This window comes from Columba livia, unplaced genomic scaffold, assembly GCF_036013475.1.
Source record: "Columba livia isolate bColLiv1 breed racing homer unplaced genomic scaffold, bColLiv1.pat.W.v2 Scaffold_153, whole genome shotgun sequence".
Taxonomy (NCBI): domain Eukaryota; kingdom Metazoa; phylum Chordata; class Aves; order Columbiformes; family Columbidae; genus Columba; species Columba livia.
In genome coordinates this window covers 110704-134730 of record NW_027043049.1, presented here as the reverse complement: position 1 = coordinate 134730, position 24027 = coordinate 110704, and the positions used below count along the sequence as shown (strand labels likewise).

General features: G+C 51.9%; 2 protein-coding genes across 2 annotated transcripts; one reads left to right on the top strand and one right to left on the bottom strand.

Annotated features, from left to right (window-relative positions):
• Positions 1 to 10928: 10928 nt before the first annotated feature.
• LOC135577853 (olfactory receptor 14J1-like) lies at positions 10929 to 11843 on the bottom strand. The gene has a single exon (XM_065047970.1). It carries the CDS (start codon positions 11841 to 11843, stop codon positions 10929 to 10931), a length of 915 nt encoding a protein of 304 aa, XP_064904042.1.
• Positions 11844 to 21078: 9235 nt separating this feature from the next.
• LOC135577832 (olfactory receptor 14J1-like) lies at positions 21079 to 22011 on the top strand. The gene has a single exon (XM_065047951.1). It carries the CDS (start codon positions 21079 to 21081, stop codon positions 22009 to 22011), a length of 933 nt encoding a protein of 310 aa, XP_064904023.1.
• Positions 22012 to 24027: the final 2016 nt, after the last annotated feature.

Below are 24027 nucleotides of genomic sequence, written 5' to 3'. Positions count from 1 at the left end.
AGAGGAAACCAAACCCGGAATGGTTATGGGAGGGAGAAGAGATAAAAGTGCCTGTGATCCCCTGCAGTGCAGATCCTCCTGTGAGCAGCCCCCTGGGCTCCTGTCCCACCCAGCAAAGCCTCTGCCCTCAGGGCCGGGGGCTCCAAGGCATGAAGCAGCTCCTGTGCAGCCAGAGCTCCAGTTCCTCTGCAGAGCACAGGGGCTGAGAGCAGCTGCCCGGCAGTGTTGGTGTCTGGGAGGTGCTGCACAGCTGGGGAAGGGTGACGCTGTCTGAGTGCCCGGCTGCCTCTGCCCTGGCCTCTCTCACACCCACCCTCACCGCATTCTCCTTCTTGCTCCCCTGCTCTGGGTCACTGCTGTTGGGATCTTGTTCTTGCTGTCAGGCTCTCTGGGGATGGCAGTTTCAGCTGCAGAGTCACAGCCTGATCTTGTGGGTCCGTTCCTGCAGGTGTGTCCATGGGCACACGTGTCCCAGCTTTGCTCTGACCTGTGGGCTGTGGGCAATGCAGTCTGTGGGGCTGGGGAATGAGACATGTGTGTCTTGGGCTAAACGTTGGGTGCTGAGACTTTAGGAAAGGGTGAGACCTGTCATGGTCTGAGGTGGATCCCTCTGCTCTCAGCAGTGCCTGGTGGCTTTTCAGGGTAACATGGGAGTGTGATCAGGCTCCATCTCGGAAAGGTGCCAGCCCAGGGCAGCTTTAGCAAGACAGAGGGACAGAGCAGCTGCTCTCACTCTGCACTGACCCACAGGCATCCTCTGGTCTCGCAGGACTCGCTCTGTTCTCCCTGAGTGCAGCAGAAATGCTGCGGGTTTCTGACACCCAACAACACTCTGCAGTGAATATGGGGGGAGCTGTAAAAAAACGTGGAACTCCTAAACTACCTTCACCATCTCTGTTCCCTATCACTGGGAAAGCAAGTGCTGACAGCCCTTCTGTGTTAGCAGAACCAGGACAGTCCCCACCGTTCCTGTGGCCCCACTCCTGCAGAGCTGGGCTGACTTCTCGACGGCCCATGGGTAGAGGCCCTGCTCTTGGTTGCATATTTTCCAGCCCCAAGCAGGGCTGCAGCCACAGTGCTGAAAAAGGTACTCCTAGAAAAACAAAAGAGTGTCTGCATGTGACAGGGGAGGGTCTATGGGAGTGGGTTTGATTTTTGTCAGAGAACTGCCCTGGATTCTCAATGTGTTTATTTTTTCTCATGACAGCGCCCCGTGCTCAGGAAAAGCAAATGTCCAACAGCAGCTCCATCACCCAGTTCCTCCTCCTGCCGTTCACAGACACACGGGAGCTGCAGCTCTTGCACTTCTGGCTCTTCCTGGGCATCTACCTGGCTGCCCTCCTGGGCAACGGCCTCATCATCACCACCATAGCCTGGGACCAGCACCTCCACATCCCCATGTACTTCTTCCTGCTCAACCTCGCCCTCATTGACCTGGGCTCCATCTCCACCATTGTCCCCAAGTCCATGGCCAATTCCCTCTGGGATTCCAGGGCCATCTCATACTTGGGATGTGCAACACAGCTCTTTTTGTTTCTCTTCTTGATCACAGCAGAGTATTGTCTCCTCACTGTCATGTCCTACGACCGCTACGTTGCCATCTGCAAACCCCTGCACTACGGGACCCTCCTGGGCAGCAGAGCTTGTGTCCACATGGCAGCAGCTGCCTGGGCCACTGGGTTTCTCAATGCTCTGCTGCACACGGCCAATACATTTTCACTGCCCCTGTGCAAGGGCAATGCCCTGGGCCAGTTCTTCTGTGAAATCCCCCAGATCCTCAAGCTCTCCTGCTCACAGTCCTACCTCAGGGAACTTGGGCTTCTTGTGGTCAGTGTCTGTTTAGCATTTGGCTGTTTTGTGTTCATTGTGGTGTCCTATGTGCAGATCTTGAGGGCCGTGCTGAGGATCCCCTCTGAGCAGGGACGGCACAAAGCCTTTTCCACCTGCCTCCCTCACCTGGCCATGGTCTCCCTGTTCCTCAGCACTGTCCTGTTTGCCTACCTGAAACCCTCATCCATTTCCTCCCCATCCCTGGACCTGGTGGTGTCTGTTCTGTACTCTTTGTTGCCTCCAGCAGTGAACCCCCTCATCTACAGCATGAGGAACCAGGAGCTCAAGGATGCCCTGTGCAAACTCATATCCCTCTGTTTTCTGAAGCAATAAACTGGCCATCTTCTTCTATACAGGAGTTTTAATGTAGCTAATTACAAGCCCAGCCTGTCAACTGGATTTTCTGTTGTTGTTGGTTGTTTTCTTATCGTGATAATGTTGTCATCCCATTTCTAATTCACTGCTGGCTTTTCTTTTATAAATGTTGGCTGCTTAAATGAGCAGCAGTGCTCTCCTTGTCTCTAAAAAGAATAAAGGGTTCTTTAGTGACTTGTTTTTCACTATATCCTTCCTGCAAAGGCCTTTTGGAGCTGCAGGGACAGTTCCTGTGCATGGGTGGAGGGGAAAACTGCTCTGGCATGGCAGCACTGCCAGGGAGCAGCAGCGCTTGTTCTTCCAGAGCTGTTCTGGTTCCACTCCCACACTCTCCTTCTCATCCCTGGTGTTGGTGCAAGGCCTGAGTGCTCTGGCAGCTTGGTCGCCGTCCTGCTGTGTGTCAGTGCTGTGGGCGCAGGCAGGGACAGGCAATGGGCACTGCTCTGACAGAGCTGGTCTCAGTAACAGTACTTGCACAAGGCAAAGTGACCTTCTTTGGGTGGTGCATGATGGTTTATATCTTCTTGCAAAGTTTCTCTCAAGCTTATTCCTGTAGAAGTGGCCACAGATGAAACATCAGTGTGCAGCTGAACAGTGCGTGTGTGCAGGGCTGGCACACAGCAGTGTCCTCTCACAGCCAGGCTCCTGCCAGAGACCTGCAGGACCAGCAGAGCAGGGGCTGGGCTGTGCCCCTGTGCACTGGACACCCCATGGAAGGAGCCCCAGGTCAATCACCATGGACTGGCCCCTCACAGCCATCATTTCCAGCACTGGCCTCTCACCCCAGATCAGAGGTCTTTGTCCCTCCATGGAGTTACACTGAATGACTAGGTCAGAAATCCGTGTTCGCATTGTACAGATGGGACGTGAGCATGCACAACAGGTACATGAGTTGACATGAACTTGAGTCAAAACAAACACCATCAGCTATTCCTGGTCTTCCATGATGGCCTTTGGGACAGACAGGGTCTCGAGGTCATTTCTCATTAGGAATAACATTGCATGGAAACTGTTTGAATGCAGCACTGGGTTGTGCTTCCTTTAACCAATGTTCCTGTGTCCATTCCTCGTGACATGCAACATATCAGATGAGTGCAGAGCAGGTGACACACCACAGGGCTGAGGTGTCTCCCGTCCTTTGGGAGTGGCAACAGGAGGCCAGAGGGACACTGTGACTCCTGCCGCTGTGTGTAAAAGGGACAGACTCTGTCTCTGAACATCCCTGGGTGCATAAGGAGCCCATGAGGCCAGCTCAGATGTAGACACCTGACAGACACTGATATTTCTGTGTGTGACTCCAGAACAAACCTCACTGGCCCAGACAGACCAATCCCACATGCTCCTGTCTGCTATGTTGTCCTTACCCGTGAGTCTGGATTGTGGTCTCAAATGTGTCAGAGCAACCAGAGAGGTACTCAGGTCCTTGGAAAAGGCAGTTGTCAAACCAGTCTTCAAGAAGGGCAGGAATGAGAACTGGGAGAGTTACGGGCTAGTGAGCCTACCTCTGTCCCTGGGAAGGAAATAAGACAAATCTTCCTGCAGCCATGTCCAGGCACTTGGAAAAAAAGGAAGGGATTGCTGAACCCAAATGGGCTGGGAAACAAAGGCACGTTGTGCACATGGAATTTCACAAGGTGTAAGACATGGTTTCCTGTGGTGTCCTTATAATGTGATTGGTGCTCCAAGGGTAAAGAAGTGGATGCTGGATAAGAAGTTGGCTGGATGATGAAGCCCAAACATCACCAGTGGTACAAAGTGCCCACAGAGACAGTTACCAGTGGGATCCCTCAGGGACCAGCACTTGGGCCAACACTGTTGAACGTCTCTATTCTCCCCCTGTATGATGTGACACAGTGAACCTTCAGCTCCTTAGTGGATGGTGCAAAGCTGGGCAGAGGCCTTGGACAACCTCACCTGGGTCACCCTGCCCTGAGCAGGACAGTGAGACAAGATGATGTTCACACCTGAGTTGCTCTGTGATTCCAGGAATCTTTCCCTTGAAAGGTTTTGGAAGAAGGAAGAGGTGGAGGAACAAGAAAATAAAAATACAGGCAGAAGAGGAGACCTAAAAGGTGTCAAATAAACAGAGCAGTTCTGTGAAGAATGTTTCTCTGCTCAAACTGTTAGCAGAAAATCTATAACCAGCTCCCCAAACTCCCTGTTCTGCTCATTGGCCCCTGGGATTTGCACCACATTTCTTTACATCAGATTCTGCACTGAAGTTTGCACTGATTGTTACAGCTTCTTCGCAGGGTTGCTTCATGTTTCCTTAGAGAACTGGATGTAAACAGGCACCAGGGAATTTTTAATTAGAGGAAACAAAAAGGAAAAAAAAAAAGAAAACACAATAGAACTTAATGATGTTTCTCAGTTCTGTGGTTAAATTAAGTAGTGTCCAGCGAGGTCCATTGCCATAATTGAAGAGTTGCCTGTAGGGAGTAGGAAAGCAACTGCTGAAAGACTTGACCTGCCTGAAGCTCAAAGCAGAGTGAGAGCTGAGAGGCTCTGAATGAGCCAAGAGTGAGAGGTGAAGAACCTCTGGGGAGCGATGGAAAGTGCAAATGTCCAGACAGGCTTCTGAAGAGATGAGTTCAGACACGGGGAGCTGGGTAAGGACAGGTGGAAACTCCTGGATGTGCAGGGGATTAAATACACGTAGTGATAGACAGAGCTCTGGCACTGCAAGCACAGGGAAAGGCCAATGTTTCATCTCCCACAGTCCGTACACATTCTGAAAATTCATATTTTGGCAGGATATAAATTCCCCAGGCATTTTATTGGAACTATTCAATTATTTAATCTGATTTTAAAAGTGTTGGTTTCTTGTTCTTGTTGTTGTTGTTGCTTTGGTTTAATTTGGTTGGGTTTGGTTTTCAGTTTTGAGGGGAGTTCTCAGGTTTTTGGGCTGAGCTCCATGGTCTCACTATAAGCACCCAGTGCAAACCTCAAGGAGAGACCCCCGTGTACCTGAGGTGTTTGCCTGGGACTGGCGGGTATCAGACCAGACTGATAAAGCGATGGTGCTTTCCTCATTTACAATTAGTATTCAATACTTGTGCATCTAATTAGATAAGTTTCAGGAGTGTAGGTGAAGAGGCAGATATGTGAAGAGCACTTAGAAGATGTGATAGAAGAATATTCCAGTTGATAATAGAGAATCATAGAATTATTTCAGTTGGAAGAGACCCTCAGGACCATTGAGTCCAACCACAACCTAAATCTAGAACTAAACCGTGTCCCTAAGAACCTCGTCTAAACATCTTATAAACCCCTGCAGGAATGGTGACTCCACCACTGCCCTGGGCAGCCTGTTCCAATGCCTGACAACCCTTTCCAGGAAGAATTTTTTTCCTAATATCCAATCTGAACCTTCCCTGGCACAATTTGAGGCCATTTCCTCTTGTCCTATCACTTGCTACTTGGGAGAAGAGACCAACCCCCTCCATGTTCAACCTCCTTTCAGGCAGTTGTGGACAGCGAGAAGGTCTCCCCTCAGCCTCCTCCAGCTGAACCCACCAGTTCCCTCACCTGCTCCTCATCACACTTGTGCTCCAGACACTGAGCAGCTTTGTCGCCTCCTCTGCACTCTCTCTGGTGCCTCAATGTCCTTCTTATGATGAAGGGCCCAAACCTGAACACAGGATTCAAGATGCGACCTCATCAGCACTGAGAACAGTGGCACAATCACGCTACTCCTGCTGGCCACACCAATCCTGATACAAGCCAGGATGCTGGTGGCTCTTTTGGCCATCTGGGCACACACAGGCTCATGTTCAGCTGCTGTCGATCAACACCCCCTGATCCCTTTCCACCAGGCAATTTTCCAGCCACTCTTCCCTGAGCCTGGGGTTGTTGTGACCCAAGTGCAGGACCCGGCACTTGGTCTGGTCAAACCTCATACAAATGGCCTCAGCCCAATGACCCAGCGGGTCCAGATCCCTCTGCATGGCCTTCCCACCCTCCAGCAGATCAACACTCCTACTCAACTTGGTGTCATCTGCAAACTGAATAAGGGTACACTCGATGCCCTCATCCACATCATTGATAAAGCTTAAATAGAACTGAGTCAAATACTGAGCCCTGGGGACACCACTTGTGACCGGACGCCAACTGGATTTGGCTCTGTTCACCACAATTCTATTGGTCTAGCCCTCCATCGCACATACACCCATCCAGGCCACGAGCTGCAGCTTCTCCAGTAGATGCTGTGGGACACGGTGTCAAAGGCTTTACTGCAGTCTAAGGACACAACACCCACAGCCCGTGTGGCGGATTCACTCCCCACGACAGACTTTCCCTCATCTGCTCAGCCGGTCACCTTGTCACAGAAGGAGATCAGGGTGGTCAAGCAGGACCTGCCTTTCATCCAGCCATGCTGATTGGGCCCGATTGCTCGTCTCGTGTGTGTTACCTCAGAGTCCTTTGCCAGCCGTGTTCCTGCTGTTGGCCAATCCCCTGCAGAGGCAGAAGTGACCTCACAATCCCCTCCACAGCCATTGGCTTCCTACTGGACTATGAGTTCCTGAGACACAAGTGACCACACGGCATCGTACCCACCATCACCCTCCTTGTGGTCCAGTGTGTGAGCAGACCAAACTAAGCTGCTTTCATCAAATGTATCTGATAGATTTCCTATCAAGGGTTTGAGTGGAGAAACATTCCTCAGAGGAGCTGCTGTTTTTACTCCGAGGCATTTTATATCTCTGCTTCTGCACCTAATTTTCTTCTTCTTCTTTCTCTGTCTTTTCTGATATGAAAAGCTCTCCAAGGAAAAGATTCATGGAATCCTACAATAACCCATGTTGGAAGAGACCCCTGAACACCATCTCTGTCCCACTGACCTTTATGGCAGCCCAAGGAATAGCTGATGGCATTTGTGCTCCCTTGGGTTCATCTCACCACATGCACACAGTGGACATGCACATGATGTGTATGTTTACAACTCATTTGCACAATGAAAACATGGACGTTTGACCTAGTATTTCATAGAATCAATGAATGTCCTGAGTTGGAAGGGATCTACAAGGATCATCAAATCCAACTCCTGTCCCTGCACAGGACATCCCACAGGTCACCCCGTGTGTCTGAGGACGTTGTCCAGTCTCTTCTTGAACACTGTCAGGTTGGGGCCGTGACACCTCCCTGGGGAGCCTGTTCAGTGTCCAGCACCTCTGGGGGAAGAACCTTTTCTTCATGTCCAACTGACCCTTCACTGGCACATCTTCCTGACATTCACTTGGGTTCCTTTACTGGTCACCACAGAGAAGAGATCAGTCCCTTCCCTTCCTTCTCCCTTTGTGAGGAAGCTGTAGCCACCATGAGGTCTCCTTTGAGTCTTTTCTTCAGCTCTGATGCTCAGAAACTCCTTGGTTTGCTTTCTGAAGCAGAAAGGAGGAGCCATGACCTCCAGGCAATGGGAAGGGGGATCCTGTCCCTCACACACGGCTCAGGGCTCTTCCTGGGACCGTGGGATGTGGGTGTGCAAGGCCCAGGGAAGGACAACACTGGGACAACATCCTCCAGCTTCCCCATGGGGCTGCAAGGAGGCACCGAGGCCCCAGTGCCATGAGGACAACATGTCTTCTCCTGGGCCTCAGTGGCAGAGACAACTGCCCTGGCCAAGGGGACACAGACCTGGGATCTGTGGGTCCCTTCCAGCCTCACCAGCGCCCTTTGCCATCTCCATCTCAGGCTGTTCTACACGGTGCTACCCCTGCCCCTCTTTCCCTGCAGGCTGCAGACACCCATCTCGCTTCCCCACCTGCTCTCAGCCAGCATTTCTGCACCTTCACTGCTGTGTCTGCACCCTCACTGGCTGCTCTTTGGAACACAAACCATGGGCTGATCCAGCTCCCTCTGGGTCACCTCTTCCACCACCGCACTGCCCTTCCAGTCACATTTCTTATTACTGATATCCGGTCTCTATCTTCCAAGTTGCACTTTGTGACTATTTTTTGTCTCTCTTTTTTTTTTTCTGCTACTAAGGAAAACTCAACCATCTCTAAAATTGTTCTTCATGCAGGGAACGCAACCCGTTAGGCTTCTTGTGGTTTTTTACCCGACCAGAGAGAAGTAACATCACCATGATCTTCTAAATCCCAGGACTGCTACTGGCCTTTCAGCTTCTCTGACAGACACGACCATGTCCCTGCTGCTGTCCCGTCATGTTCTCAGGTGGGATGGACATGACAACCCATCACCAAGGGCTCTTCCTGGGTAGGGCCTGTGGGCCCTTGGGCAGAGGTTCTTTCCCAGCCATGTCCCTGCTGCTGGGCTGTCACCTCCAGACACAGAACTGACCCCACTGTCCCCTTCACAGCCACACGCTTCTGACTGGATTATGAGTGCCTGAGACACAACTGATCTCATAATACCACACCCGTCCATCCCCCTCCTTAGCACCCAGGACCTCACCAGACTGAAGCATGTTCTATACATTCCTACACCTGCCCCTCTTCCCACAGGCTGCAGACACCCATCTCTCTTCCTCACCTTCTTCAAATTTGTCAAATATATTTTCTACTAACACTGTGAGTGAAAAGCGCTCCTCACTGGGACTCCTCTACTTCCGTTAACACCTTCCATATCTCTTCTTCTGCCTTACTTTTTTTTTTTTTTTTTTTCCTATTCCTCTACCTGTTCTCTCTCCTGAAACCTCTCCAAGGAAAAATTCTGTCAAATCACAAAATAACTCAGGTTTGCAGAGAGTCCTTGTCTCACTCATCTTGTCTCACTCTCCTGCTGGGTGAACCAGGTGAGGCTGCTCAAGGCCTCCACCCAGGTTTGCATCATCCTCAAGGCACTTAAAGTGCTGTCTCTTATATCTTGGAAAGGGAGAATAAAGACGTTCAACAGTGTGGTCCAAGTGCTGGTCACTGAGGGATGACACCAGTAACTGGCTGCATGGAGGACTTTGTACTACTCATGACATTTGTGCTGGATGGTTCAGCCAACTTCCCACCCAGCACCTGCTTTTTGAGCCCCATCAGCACCACTCTGGCCAGAAGGAGACCATGGCTGAGCCTTGCAAATGCCTGTACACAACATGCCTTTCTTTCCCCTGTCCATTTGGGTTCAGCAATCCCTTCCTTGTCACTCACATTCCTGGAAATGGCTGCAGGAGGACGTGTCCCATCCCCTTCCCAGGGAGGGAGGAAGGGTGGCCAGCCTGTAGTTATCCCAATTCCTATTCCTGCTCTTCTTGAAGATGGGTTTGAGGTCTGCGTTTCCTTAGGACCCCGGAACCATTCTGGTTTCTAGGGCTGTTTAGAGATCACAATCTGGAATGACAAGAAAGGGTGACAGAGCAGACAGGAGCACTTGCAATGATCCTGTTCAAGGCAGCTGAGACGAATCTCACTGATCCAGTGGGGTTTGTTCCTGGAGTCACACACAGAAATGCCAGGGTTCCATCAGGCATCCATATCTGAGTTGGTCTCAGGACCCCTTCTGCACTCAGGGATGCTCAGAGACAGAGTCTGTCCCTTTTACTCACAGAGGCAGGAGTCACAGTGTCCCTCTGGCCTCCTGTTGCCACTCCCAAAGGACAGGACACACCTTAGCCCTGTGGTGTGTCATCTGCTCTGCACTCATCTGAGATGTCCAGCCTCACGAGGAATGGACACAGGGAGCTCAGTTAAAGGAAGCACAACCCAGGGTGATTTCCCATGGGTTGTTCCTCCCAATATGAAGTGACCTCAAGACCTCGTCTGTCTCACAGGCCTTCACGAAATGGAAAAGAATAATTGATGGTGTTTGTGCTCACTCAGGTTCATGTCACCTTACGTACATGATGTGCATGCTCACATCTCATCTGTACAAGGCAAACATGGACTGCTGACCTGCTCATTCAGTGTCCGTCCATGGAGAGAAAACAGCCTCTGTGGGTGAAAGGCCAGAGATGGAAATGGTGGTTGTGAAGGGCCAGTCCATGGTAATTGACCTGGGGCTCCTTCTATGGGGTGTCCAGTGCACAGGGGCACAGCCCAGCCCCTGCTCTGCTGGTCCTGCAGGTCTCTGGCAGGAGCCTGGCTGTGAGAGGACACTGCTGTGTGCCAGCCCTGCACACACACAATATTCAACTGTAAACTGTTGGTTGCATCTGCGGCCACTTTTGTGGGAATGTTCTTGAGATAAACTTTGTAAGAAGACATAAACCTCTGGACCTGCCTGAGGAGATCACCTTTCTATCTGGAAAGGCTGTTGTGGGGCCAGCTCTGTCACAGCAGTGCCCATCACCTGTCCCTGACTGCGCCCACAGCACTGACACACAGCAGGACGGTGACCAAGCTGCCCGAGCACTCAGGCCTTGCACCAACACCAGGGGTGAGAAGGAGAGTGTGGGAGTGGAACCAGAACAGCTCTGGAAGAACAAGCGCTGCTGCTCCCTGGCAGGGCTGCCAGGATGGACTCTTTTACCCTTCACCCATCACAGGAACTGTCCCTGAACATGCAAAAGGCCTTGCAGGAAGGACATAGTGAAAAACAAGTCGCTAAAGGAATCTTTATTTTGTTTAGAGACAAGAAGTGTACTGTTCCTCATTTAAACAGCCAGTGGCTCTAAAGGAAAAGCAGACAGTGGATTAGAAAGGGGCTGAAAACATCATTGCAATAAGAAAACAACAAATAACAACTGAAAATCCAGATGACAGGTTGAGCCTGTAATTAGCTACATTAAAACTCCTGTGTAGAAGCAGATGGGCAGTTTATTGCTTCAGAAAACACTAAGATATGAGTTTCCTCAGGGCATCCTTGAGCTCCTGGTTCCTCATGCTGTAGATGAGGGGGTTCACTGCTGGAGGCACCACTGAGTACAGAACAGACACCACCAGGTCCAGGGATGGGGAGGAGATGGAGGGGGGCTTCAGGTGGGCAAACATGAGAGTGCTGAGGAACAGGGAGACCACGGCCAGGTGAGGGAGGCAGGTGGAAAAGGCTTTGTGCCGTCCCTGCTCAGAGGGGATCCTCAGCACGGCCCGGAATATCTGCACATAGGACACCACAATGAACACAAAACACATGAAAACTAAACAGGCATTAACCACAATAAGCCGAATTTCCCTGAGGTAGGTGTGTGAGCAGGAGAGCTTGAGGATCTGGGGGATTTCACAGAAGAACTGGCCCAGGGCATTGCCCTTGCACAGGGGCAGTGAAAATGTATTGGCCGTGTGCAGCAGAGCATTGAGAAACCCAGTGGCCCAGGCAGCTGCTGCCATGTGGACACAAGCTCTGCTGCCCAGGAGGGTCCCGTAGTGCAGGGGTTTGCAGATGGCAACGTAGCGGTCGTAGGACATGATGGTGAGCATAGAATACTCTGCTGTTATCAAGAATGCAAATGAAAAGAGCTGTAGAGCACATCCTGAGTATGAGATGGCCCTGGTGTTCCAGAGGGAGTTGGCGATGGATTTGGGGACAATGGTGGAGATGCAGCCCAGGTCGAGGAGGGCGAGGTTGAGCAGGAAGAGGTACATGGGGGTGTGGAGGTGCTGGTCCCAGGCTATGGTGGTGATGATGAGGCCGTTGCCCAGGAGGGCAGCCAGGTAGATGCCCAGGAAGAGCCAGAAGTGCAAGAGCTGCAGCTCCCGTGTGTCTGTGAACGGCAGGAGGAGGAACTGGGTGATGGAGCTGCTGTTGGACATTGGCTGCCTGTGGGCATGAGGACCTGTGCAAGGAGGAAAGACAGATACATGTTAGGGGAGACTTCTCTGAGGAAAATAAACAGGCTGTTTCTCATGGAAAACCCCCTTTCTGATGATTGGATGTTTCTGCTCATTCTCTCTTTCTACCAATTGAGAAGAACAGTTCATCACAGTTTAAAATGCAGCTTGGGCATCTGGTTTCCATGAACACACCTACGGGTCAAGACTCCCTGTGTTGGTGTCAGAACAAAAATTAATCCTCACTCCCACCCCAACCCCAGAAAGCAAGAGCACCAGGGACAGGTGGAGAAACAGGGAAGAACACTGCAGTGCTACCAGAAAATAAAGCAAGGACAGAAAGGCAGACGGGCATGCTGTGGAACCTTCTCCTGACCCGGCTGTGCTGGAAACCGGCTGTGCAGGAACCCTTCACCTGGAGGTCCAGCTGCTGAGGTGGAGACTCGTGACCTGGACCCCATGGCTTTGGGGCAGAGGGTCTGCTGGGGAGGAGAGGAGACCAGGGGTTGCACTGGGAAATGTGTCTGCACTGCAGGGTATGGCAGGGGGTTTCCTAAATCCTGTCCCTGGCATATCTGGTCACAGCTCCTTCTCCCTGCCCATGTCTGTGCTGCCTGCAGCTGTGTATCTGTCCCTGGTCTGCTCCCTGTCAGTGTCACAGACCCCGTCCCACCCGCTGTGTGCTCAGCTCTGTCCTGCTCACACCTCCTGGCACTGCCCAGGGGCAGCTCTGTGTGTGCAGGGGCTCAGGAGCAGCTCAGACCAGTGTTAATGAGAACTGGGGTCTCAGTGTCTTCTCCAAAGAGAGAAATAAATCCCCATTTCCCACTGCACACCCAGCCAACCAAGAGTGGAAAACTGAAAGCACAGACTCCTTCCCTGGCAGCTGTTCCTGTCTCTGTGTCGTTGTTCAGAAGGACCCTCTGCCATGTCTGTGGGGGGATCTGGAGCTCTGAGCAGCCCGGACCCACACAGCCCCCTTCAACCCCACAAGCTCCCTGCCTGCCCTGCCGGGGGTCGCTCCTTCCACCCACAGCTGCTGCCATGGGATCTCCCGGGCAGGCTGAGCGCTGACCCTGGCAGGCGGCAGAGTCCCTGCCCGGCACAGCCCTGGGGTGCAGGGACCCTGCTCTGCAGGACAGCCCTGGGCACCCCTGGGTGCTCCCCCGGCTTCACAGCTGTTCAACATGGCCTGACAAGAGCCCCGTCCTTACAGACCCCACAAGCTGTGCCTGTGCCAGTTTTAGGAGATTCCTCCAGGAGCTACAGCTGCACTGCCCTGCGCCCAGAGACTTACCATGGCAAGGGCTGCAAAGGTTTCTCCTCCAGTGAGCTCTCAGTCATCCTCCCAGTCCTGACCACCTTTAATCTCTCTCTGCCTTGCTCATCTCCTGAGATCCCCAGGCAGAGCCCTCAGCCCTGCTGCGTGTGCAGAGGAGCTGCTCCTGGGCAGAGCTGTCTCTCTGCAGCACTGCCGCTGCCATGAGCTCCCTGTGTCCCAGGAGCCCAGCCCAGCTCAGCAGCACAGGAGCAGCCCCAGGCGCTTTAATGACCCCTCTGGTGGATTTGGTGCTGAGTCCATGGACCTCAGACCCTGAGGGGAAGCTGAAGAAACTTCTCAAGAAGTCAAAGTCAGATGGAAACTCCAAAGTTTCTTGTAATGTTAATTGGTCACACTGAGGGACGCAACTGAGAAACTGTTCCCAGGATCTGGTTAGAGAAGAGAACTGGAGGCAATGATGACAGGTCAGGAAAAGGAAAGTAAAGGTGTCTCTGATGCTGCGTAACCCTGGATGTGTTTCATTAAGCAAAGGGCCAAGCCCTGATCCCCAACCCTGGGGATTCAGATCCTGTTCCTCCCACGTTGCCCAGGGCCCTTCCTGGGACAGTGTGATGTGGGGCTGTGCAAGGCCAAGGGCAGGACTGTGGTCCCACACCTCCCAGATTCCTGGCTGGGGACAAAGAGGGTTTGGAGCCCATTGACAACATCTTCCTGACACGGGTGACTGAGGAGTCAGTGGGGTGAGGTGCCCTGTGGGACTTCACACTTACAAACCAGAAAGAGTTGGTGAGGATGGAACAGTCAGGGATGGGAAAGTGGAGCTGAGGCTCCTGGGAGATGAGAACAAGGCCAAGAGCAGGATTTCAGGAGAGCAAGCTTTGGCCTGCTGAGGGACCTGCTTGGGTCCTGTGGGATATGACCTTGGTGTCTGCAGAGCTTTTCTCTCCCATTTCCTCCCTTCTCTCTCCCACCTGCTGTTGTGCAGCATTTTTTACCTTTTCTCGAATACAATATCCCAGTGGTGCTGCCAGCATCACTGAGTGGCTCAGATTTGGCAAGGACTGGGTCCATCTTGGAGCAGCTGAAATCGGCTCTGACATCAGTCAATCTCCTGTTGTCTTCTCAGAGAGGTAACATTACAGAACAGGATATGGGTCGCTTAACCAGCTCCCTGAACACAAGTATCACTGTGCTGTGGCACCTGAGATTCCCAGGAACACCCACCTCTTGGTCCAGAGGTGTCTGACTCCTCTTAAGGTGTCCTGCACTATCTCCTGATTCACATGGTGATTTAGGCACCCACTTTTCTGACTTATTCAGTCTTTATCAGGAGACGCTCCATACGGATATGAACTGGAATCTGCTGTTACCACCTGTTCTGGAAAGGGAGGGAAGGGAGAGCAGGGAAGGGAATAGAAGAAATTTGGCTTTATTGCTATTTATTATGCAAACGCTCTCTGTTTGGATGTTCCTGAATTCTCCCTAGTCATCCACACCAGACTTGAAGCCTCTAGGAAAATGCTGCACAGAGCCTTGGCTTGTAAGAGCATTTTATATGTTAGTGAGCCCTCTGGTGCCATGATCCTGAACTGCAGATACTGAAAGAATGAACAACCTCTGATGAAGTGAAAAGCAGAAGCAAACCCCAAGTTTCTGAGGGTGTTTGGGACCCCACGGAGGGCCATCACTGACACAGCTGTGAAGGAAAAACCAGTGCAGGTCCCTGTCCCTGGAGGCTGCTGAAGGAAAGACTTGGAGACAGTGGTTCCAGGTGGTGAGGGCCATGTGGAGGTGGCTCTGATGCCATGTCAGCCCTTGATGCTTGTTCATCACCAGAATGGCTGAGCCCTGACCCCTGGGACCTGGTAGATTTTTCTCAACTGATTTTCAAGGCTTTTCCTGTGGTCAGTGTGAGTGTTCTGTGCTTTGGTGGTGAGTTTGATGCCAACTGATCTTGCTTTAATGTAAGGCTCTGGTTTTCTGCAGAGCTGGAAATGCCTGTGAGTTCCTCACAACACCTCCAGCTTCCTTCATACACCTGGCAATGGTCACCAATCGCCTCAATGTCCCACTCCAAAACTTGCTTGAATCCTCTGTTTGGATCCATACCCCATCATTCCAGGAGGTTCATGCATTTAGCAGGTTCATGGATGATTTCATGTGGGCAGCTTAAGAGAAATGCAGATCAAGGCCATGACTGAGCACAGCCACCACAGCAGCAGCCGTTCCCCATCTCCCAGGCACAGCCATGCCCACAGGATGGAAATGTCACCACCATACATGATTAGTCCAAGAGAGGCCTTTCTTCCTTCCATATTCCCAGGAAAATCTTCCTCCTGTTCCTCCTCCACCTGCAGACATCAACTGCTTTCCATTTCTGGGCTCAGACATGGCTGGAAGGGTTCACTGAAGCCATCAGCCATCTCATTGCTTCTCCCTGACATGCCCTGACCCTCTCCCACACCTACAATGGCCAATCACGGCTGCTCAGGCCTCCCGCTCTTCAGAAGAGGCCTTGAGCTTCTTGGTTCTTCCTGGTGCTTATTATAAACTTCCTCACTCTCTCCAGAGTTCATGGTGAGCTTTCGTGTCCATAACAGCCCTTTATGACCATGTCTTACTAAATGGTTGTGTTTGTATGATCATTTGTGCAGAAAGGGCAGTCACAGGACAGCACCCAATATGTCAAAACTGATGCCCAGTGAAATGCCGTAAAGCCCTGATGAGTTCCCCCGTGTCTGTGTCTCTCCTGGAAGGAGTCTGTCCCGAGAAGGGGATCCAGCTCCTGCCACTCTCTGCAGAGGCACATGAGCAGTGTCCATCACCTGGGGACACAAAGGGCAACGTTTGCCAGACCACCCTTCATCTGAACCACTTAGATGTTTGCTTGTGGATGAGGTATGGAGCCTTATAGTGCAAATACCTATTTAATTGTCATTGCCAGAGGGGCTACCACAGATGCAGAGTACTATTTTACAGATATGTAAATATAAGCACATACGACTGACATTTCTAGACACGTTACACAAACACCTGAAGGATTATTCATGCCTTTTAACATGATTATCCACAGAAGCCCCACCAGCTTTGCATCTCAGGAAATGGGATCCAGAGTCCAAGGGCAGGATGGTTTGGGCTCTGTGCTGGGATCTGGAAACTGAAACGTGCTCCCATCTCCCAGCCCCCTGCCCTCCTCAGTGAGGGTGTGAGACATTCTGCCAGCGAGGGCTGAACTCACAGCCATGACCAGTATCTTATGTCCAACTGCAGCCAGTGGTGTCCTGCCAGCTTAGGATTGGAGCTTCCATTGCTGGAGGTGTTTAAAAGACGTGGAGGTGTGGCAAATAGGGATATGGTTTAGTGGTGGACTTGGCAATGTTTGATTTACGGTTGGACTCCTTGTTCTTAAGGGTCTTTTCCAGCCTAAATGATCCTATGATTCTCTGATTTGGGTTGAAACCATTTCAATCCCATCACCTCCAGGTTCCCTCAGAGGCTGCTGTTGTGTGGCACAACTGTCCTGGCTCTCCAGGCAGGTTGGGCACTGGGTTGGTGTCTGCACTGGCAGTTTTCCCCTTCCTGGGGTAAAAGGCTGTTGAGCAGAGACAGTTGTAGAGATTTGGGTCACAGGGGTTTGCAGCAATCCTGTCAAACCCTGAGCAGGATGGGCTTTGCAGCCCAGGAAAAATGGAGATGCGCTGAAGGATGTTTGTGAACAGTGCTGCTGTCACCAGTAACAGTAACAGGGAACTCCTCATTCTCAATGATGATCATGATGAACTAAAGCTCTTTAATTTCATTCCCAGCAGTCATTCTTGCTTTTCCAAACATCTACTACACCGCAGTAGTTGTGTCTTGGAATAAGTTATTAGAACATTTTTTTTTTTTTTTTTTCTTTAATCATTTAAAGAATTCACCTCTTGGACAGAATTAACCAAATCATACTTCTTTCATAATGTTCCCCCCCCCCCTTTTTTTTTTTCCCTGGTGTGAGGTGTTGTTGGCACAGGAGAATAGTTTCTTTTTGAGACAGTGGTGGCCAAGGAACAGATCCCAGGTCAGTGCAAAGGCACAAAGGAAGCCCGAATCTTTATGTGTGTGCACTGACACACACTGTCACCTGCATTTCCAGTCTCTGCAGCCCCAACCGTGCAGCAGAGTCTGGAGTTCTGAGCTCCCTTCATCTGCCCCGTGTGACACGTGTAAAATGGAACTACCCCAGTCCAATGGCTGGTTTTGATTCTCTTCACAGCCTGAAGCACCACATGGGTCAGGAGACAAGCCAGGATACCCAACAAGGACTCACATGCTCTGCACTTAAAGTTCAGGTGTTTTCTGGCATCTAAGGAGACAAGTTGTGCCTATTGCTGGGTTCAAGGAGCTGGTCAAGTGTCTCATCTCCATTTCTGCAATGGTGGCTTTGATGTCTGGCTGATGTGGAGACTGTACATGGATGCAGAAACCTCTTGAGTAACCTGTTCTGAAAGGATGAACAAGGTGGGCAGTTCTTTCTGGAAGGGTATTAGGACAGCAAAAAAAACCCTGGGTTGGAGCAAATGAAAAGGGATGCAAAAGTTGTGGTCAGAATCATTTAGAGGCACTTGCAAAGCAGCCCTGCACCTCATGTGAGTTATTCCTGTGGTCAGGGAGAACCTGAGAGCTGTCCCTAAATTGAAAACATAAAGGAGAAGGAAGGACAACGTCATTCAGGCTCCAAGGGAGCTCAGGACATGTCTTGACCAACCTCCTGCTCACAGCAGGGTCAGACCAGATTGCTCAGGGCTTTATCCAAACACATCTTGGTCACTTTCTGGGACAGAGTGAGTGCGCACTCCTGGGAAACAGCTTCCAGTGCTTGACTGTCCTCAGGACTGGAAAGTTTCTCCCTTTCTACAGCACCTTTCCAAGCCCAACCATCCAGATGGTTTTAACCCATCTACTTACACACTGACACAGACCAGAATATCCTACATTGGACACAAGAATGTTGTGGGGGATGATGCTGAATGCCTTGCTGACTTCCAGGTAGCAGACCACCACTGGTAACAGACCATTAATGTTCTCCCCACATCCACAACCCTGTCCTTTCCTCACAGAAAGCAAAGAGGATGGACAGGCACAACCTGCCCTGGGCAAACCCCGTCACCTTCTCTTCCAGACACCCAGAAATGGGGTCCCAGTGGACATGCTCTGGGGCACAGCCCTTAGTTCCCCTGCTCACCCATTGGCCATTTTGAAAAGTGAACACACTGTGTGAGAGCTGCCAGTGGTCAGGGAGTCCCCCCAGTCTCCATGAGCTTTCACAGATGGTGGAGAGTGGCCTCTCTGTGACATCGTCCTGCTGTCCCAGCTCCTGGGATGCTGCCCCTGCTGTCCCATAGACTGGAAAGGATTGTGTTAGTTCCAGTGACCCTTGACTTGATCCCCATGCACTGCTGGTTGTTCTGCCTCCAGTCACAGCGGCCTGGGAGACCTTGCTGGAGAAGAGGGAGAACAAGATGGCACAGGTATGCTCACCTCTTTCTCTTATTAAGTTCATTAGTGTCCACACAGTGTCTTTGTTTCTCCTTTAACTGTTCCTGCAGTACTAACAGCTCATTGTATGGCCCTTGAATTTCCTTACAGGTCTGGACTGAGTTCTGATCTGGACTGTTGCTGTGCTTGGAGGCTGCTGTTCTTGCAGACCAGATGAACTCACTCCTGCCACCCTGCCTGGCAGTTCATTCCATCCGTGTCACAGCTCTGTCTGCAGCACTGACAGCTCCAGCTCCCCAGTCAGGTCCCTGGCTGAGGACATTGCCTCACATCTGGGCTGAGCCACCCCAGCTGTGGCACCAGCCCAGCTCTGACCTGCCACAGGAAACCTGGTACCAAGTGTCCAAGAGCCCATGTGTGCAAAGGCTTTGAATCAGAGCAGAGACATGACATGGCCAAAGATCGATGAATGTCTCTCTAGACCTAGGAGTGTAAAACCAGAACAAAATGCCTAAGTTCATTCAACTGAAGATATTCCTCCCCTAGTCTGGAGAAATTAGATCCTTTGCTGTAACATTCCTTGTGTCCTGTCTAATGATGGGACAAGAAAGATGGTTGTCATACCAATTTGTTTTTTAACATGAAAAATACAATGCTGGAAAGAAGTGTCTCTGAAGAGGAGAGAGAATCAACATCACTGATTACTTCAGCTTCGAAGTTGTGCCACTGGAGCCCCAGAGACACCTGGAGGAGCCCAGAGGGGACAGAGAAAGAGACATCAAGGGCTGCTCCTGTGCTGCTGAGCTGGGCTGGGCTCCTGGGACACAGGGAGCTCATGGCAGCGGCAGCGCTGCAGAGAGACAGCTCTGCCCAGGAGCAGCTCCTCTGCACACGCAGCAGGGCTGGGGGCTTTGCCTGCAGCACCGAGGGCACGGGAGCCAGGCACAGAGAGATTAAAGGCAATGTAGGGGGTTGGTTGCTGAGGGCTCATTGAGTGACAAATCTTCAGAGTTCTAACACCGTAAGTCTCTGGCTGTAGGACAATGCAGCTGCATTTCCTGGAGGGATTTCCTAAAGATGATACATCCCACAATGTACAGGATCTGTCAGGTCTCTCTCACAGTATTTCTCATGTGGAGGACAAGAACATGGTCCAGACCAGCGTTTCCCTGCTGCACTGTCAGAGGGACAGGGCATGAGGGCAACTTCTGCTGAGGGTGATTGCAGGGGGAGCACCCAGGGGTGCCCAGGGCTGTCCTGCAGAGCAGGGTCCCTGCACCCCAGGGCTGTGCCGGGCAGGGACTCTGCCGCCTGCCAGGGTCAGCGCTCAGCCTGCCCGGGAGATCCCATGGCAGCAGCTGTGGGTGGAAGGAGCGACCCCCGGCAGGGCAGGCAGGGAGCTTGTGGGGTTGAAGGGGGCTGTGTGGGTCTGGGCTGCTCAGAGCTCCAGATCCCCCCACAGACATGGTAGAGGGTCCTTCTGAACAACAACACTGAGACAGCAACAGCTGCCAGGGAAGGAGTCTGTGCTTTCAGTTTTCCACTCTTGCTCGTCTGGGTGTGCAGTGGGAGATGGGGATTTATTTCTCTCTTTGGAGCAGACACTGAGACCCCAGTTCTCGTTAGGACTGGTCTAAGCTGCTCCTGAGCCCCTGCACACACAGAGCTGCCCCTGGGCAGTGCCAGGAGGTGTGAGCAGGACAGAGCTGAGCACACAGCGGGTGGGACGGGGTCTGTGACACTGACAGGGAGCAGACCAGGGACAGACACACAGCTGCAGGCAGCACAGACATGGGCAGGGAGAGGGAGATGGACCAGAAATGCTGGGGAGGGGATTCAGGCCCCCCTGCCATCCTGTGCAGTGCAGATACATTTCCCAGTGCAACCCCTGGTCTCCTCTCCTCCCCAGCAGACCCTCTGCCCCAAAGCCATGGGGTCCAGGTCACGAGTCTCCACCTCAGCAGCTGGACCTCCAGGTGAAGGGCTCCTGCAACGTGGTACACAAATAAGGTGCTAAAAGTACTTGCTCTCCAGTGTCATTATGTGAGTGGCAGCAGCACAGCCGGGTCAGGAGAAGGTTCCACAGCATGCCCGTCTGCCTTTCTGTCCTTGCTTTATTTTCTGGTAGCACTGCAGTGTTCTTCCCTGTTTCTCCACCTGTCCCAGGTGCTCTTGCTCTCTGCGGTTGGGGTGTGAGTGTGGATCAGGTTTTGTTCTGACACCGACACAGGGCGTCTTGACCCAGACGTGTGTGCATGGTATCTAGATGCCCAAGCTGCATTTTAAATTGTGATGAACAGTTATTCAAACTTAGTAGAAAAAGAGAATGAGCGGAAACATCCCTCCATTAGGGAGGGGGTTTTCCATGAGAAACAGCATGTTTACTTTCCTCAGAGAAGTAACCCCTAACATGTAACTGTCTTTCCTCCTTGCACAGGTCCTCATGCCCACAGGAATCAAATGTCCAACAGCAGCTCCATCACCCAGTTCCTCCTCCTGCCGTTCACAGACACACGGGAGCTGCAGCTCTTGCACTTCTGGCTCTTCCTGGGCATCTACCTGGCTGCCCTCCTGGGCAACGGCCTCATCATCACCACCATAGCCTGGGACCAGCACCTCCACACCCCCATGTACTTCTTCCTGCTCAACCTCGCCCTCCTCGACCTGGGCTCCATCTCCACCATTGTCCCCAAGTCCATGGCCATTTCCCTCTGGGATTCCAGGGCCATTTCCTACAGAGGATGTGCTGCTCAGATCTTTTTTTTCTTTTTCTGTGCTACAGCAGAATATTCTCTCCTCACCGTCATGTCCTACGACCGCTACGTTGCCATCTGCAAACCCCTGCACTACGGGACCCTCCTGGGCAGCAGAGCTTGTGTCCACATGGCAGCAGCTGCCTGGGCCACTGGGTTTCTCAATGCTCTGCTGCACACGGCCAATACATTTTCACTGCCCCTGTGCAAGGGCAATGCCCTGGGCCAGTTCTTCTGTGAAATCCCCCAGATCCTCAAGCTCTCCTGCTCACACTCCTACCTCAGGGAACTTGGGCTTCTTGTGGTCAGTGTCTGTTTAGCATTTGGCTGTTTTGTGTTCATTGTGGTGTCCTATGTGCAGATCTTGAGGGCCGTGCTGAGGATCCCCTCTGAGCAGGGACGGCACAAAGCCTTTTCCACCTGCCTCCCTCACCTGGCCGTGGTCTCCCTGTTCCTCAGCACTGCCATGTTTGCCAACCTGAAGCTCCCCTCCATCTCCTCCCCATCCCTGGACCTGGTGGTGTCTGTTCTGTACTCAGTGGTACCTCCAGCAGTGAACCCCCTCATCTACAGCATGAGGAACCAGGAGCTCAAGGATGCCCTGTGCAAACTCATATCCCGCTGTTTTCTGAAGCAATAAACTGTCCATCTTCTTCTATACAGGAGTTTTAATGTAGCTAATTACAAGCCCAGCCTGTCAACTGGATTTTCTGGTGGTGGTGTTTTTTTTCTTATTGTGATAATGTTGTCAACCCCTTTCTAATTCACTGTTGGCTTTTCTTTTATAACTGTTGGTTGCTGAAAGGAGCAGCAGTGCTCTCCTTGTCTTTAAACAAAATAAAGGGCTCTTTAGTGACTTGTTTTTTACTATATCCTTCCTGCAAGGGCTTTTTGGAGCTGCAGGGACAGTTCCTGTGTGTGGGTGGAGGGGAAAACAGCTCTGGCATGGCAGCCCTGCCAGAGAGCAGCAGCGCTTGTTCTTCCAGAGCTGTTCTGGTTCCACTCCCACACTCTCCTTCTCATCCCTGGTGTTGGTGCAAGGCCTGAGTGCTCTGGCAGCTTGGTCACCGTCCTGCTGTGTGTCAGTGCTGTGGGCGCAGGCAGGGACAGGCAATGGGCACTGCTGTGACAGAGCTGGCCTCAGTAACAGTACTTGCACAAGGAAAAGTGATCTTCTTTGGGCGGTGCATGATGGTTTATATCTTCTTGCAATGTTTCTCTCAAGCTTATTCCTAAAAAAGTCACCCACTTATAAAACGCCATTGTGCATCTGAGCAGTGTGTGTGTGTGTGCAGGGCTGGCACACAGCAGTGTCCTCTCACAGCCAGGCTCCTGCCAGAGACCTGCAGGACCTGCAGAGCAGGGGCTGGACTGTGCCCGTGTGCACTGGAAACACTTCAGAAGCTGCCCCAGGGCATCATCATGGACTGGCCCCTCACAACCACCATTTCCAGCACTGGCCTCTCTCCCCAGCTCACCGAGGTTGTTCTTCCCTCCATGGAGGGACACTGAATGAGCAGGTCAGCAGTCCATGTTTGCATTGTACATATGAGATGCGAGCATGCACATCAATTGCGTGAGATGGCATGAACCTGAGTGAGCAGAAACACCATCAGCTACTCCTGGGAGTTCCATGACGGCCTGCAGGACAGACAGTGTCTCGAGGTCACTTCACATTGGGAGTAACAGCCCACGGGAAACCACCCACTGGGATCTTCTTCCTTGAACTGAGGTCCCCGTGTCCATTCCTCATGATGTGGGGCTGAGGTGCCTCCAATCCCTTTGGGGCAGCAACAGGAGGCCAGAGGTACAATGTGTCTCCTGTTTCTGTGAGTAAAAGGGACAGACTCTGTCTCTGAACATCCCTGAGTGCATAAGGAGTCCATGAGGCCAGCTCTGATGGAACCCTGGCATTTCTGTGTGTGACTCCAGGAACAACCCCACTGGCCCAGTGACATTCATCTCAGCTGCTGGGACGGCTCATTGCAAGTGCTCCTGTCTGCTACAGCACCCTTGCCCGTGATTCTGGATTGTGCTTTCAAGAGTGACAGCAGAATCAGAGAAATTCTGAGGTCCTTAGGGAAGGAAGATGTCAAACCCATCTTCAAGAAGGGCCTGAAGGAGGATTTGAAGAATTATGGGCTGATCAGCCTACCTCTGTCCCTGGGAAGGGTAAAGTCCATGTCTTCCTGCACCAGTCTCCAGGCACCTGAAGGACAAGGAAGGGATTGCTGAACCCAAATGAGTGGAAAACCCAGTGAGTCATAAGAAACTCTCTGGACCCATTCCAGAGCTTTAGATCCTCAGGAAAGAGCTCAGTTAGAGTGCAGCCCAGCCAGTTGCATCTGTGTCCCTCACTGAGCAGCACAACCAGTGTGCAGTCACCCCATGGTCCTGCAGCCAACCTGCTCTGCAGAGCATCAGTGCCAGGTTGGGGCCCTGTGGGGAGCACAGGATGGGGCCAGGAGCACCAGAGCAGATCAGAGGAGGGATGGGGGAGATCAGACAGGAGCTGACCTGGGCTGGAAATTGCCTTGGAGAGAAAAATGCTGTTGTTCAGCTGCCCCAAGATAACACCCAGAGTTAAGGGTGCAGGGCCAGAAGTCCTTGCTGTCCTGGTGCATCACCAGGCCTGGGAAGTAGCTGGAGAAGGATT

Bases quoted from the DNA above. Each gene is read 5' to 3' on its own strand.
- LOC135577853 (XM_065047970.1), bottom strand. From the start codon at position 11,843: ATGTCCAACAGCAGCTCCATCACCCAGTTCCTCCTCCTGCCGTTCACA.
- LOC135577832 (XM_065047951.1), top strand. From the start codon at position 21,079: ATGTCCAACAGCAGCTCCATCACCCAGTTCCTCCTCCTGCCGTTCACA.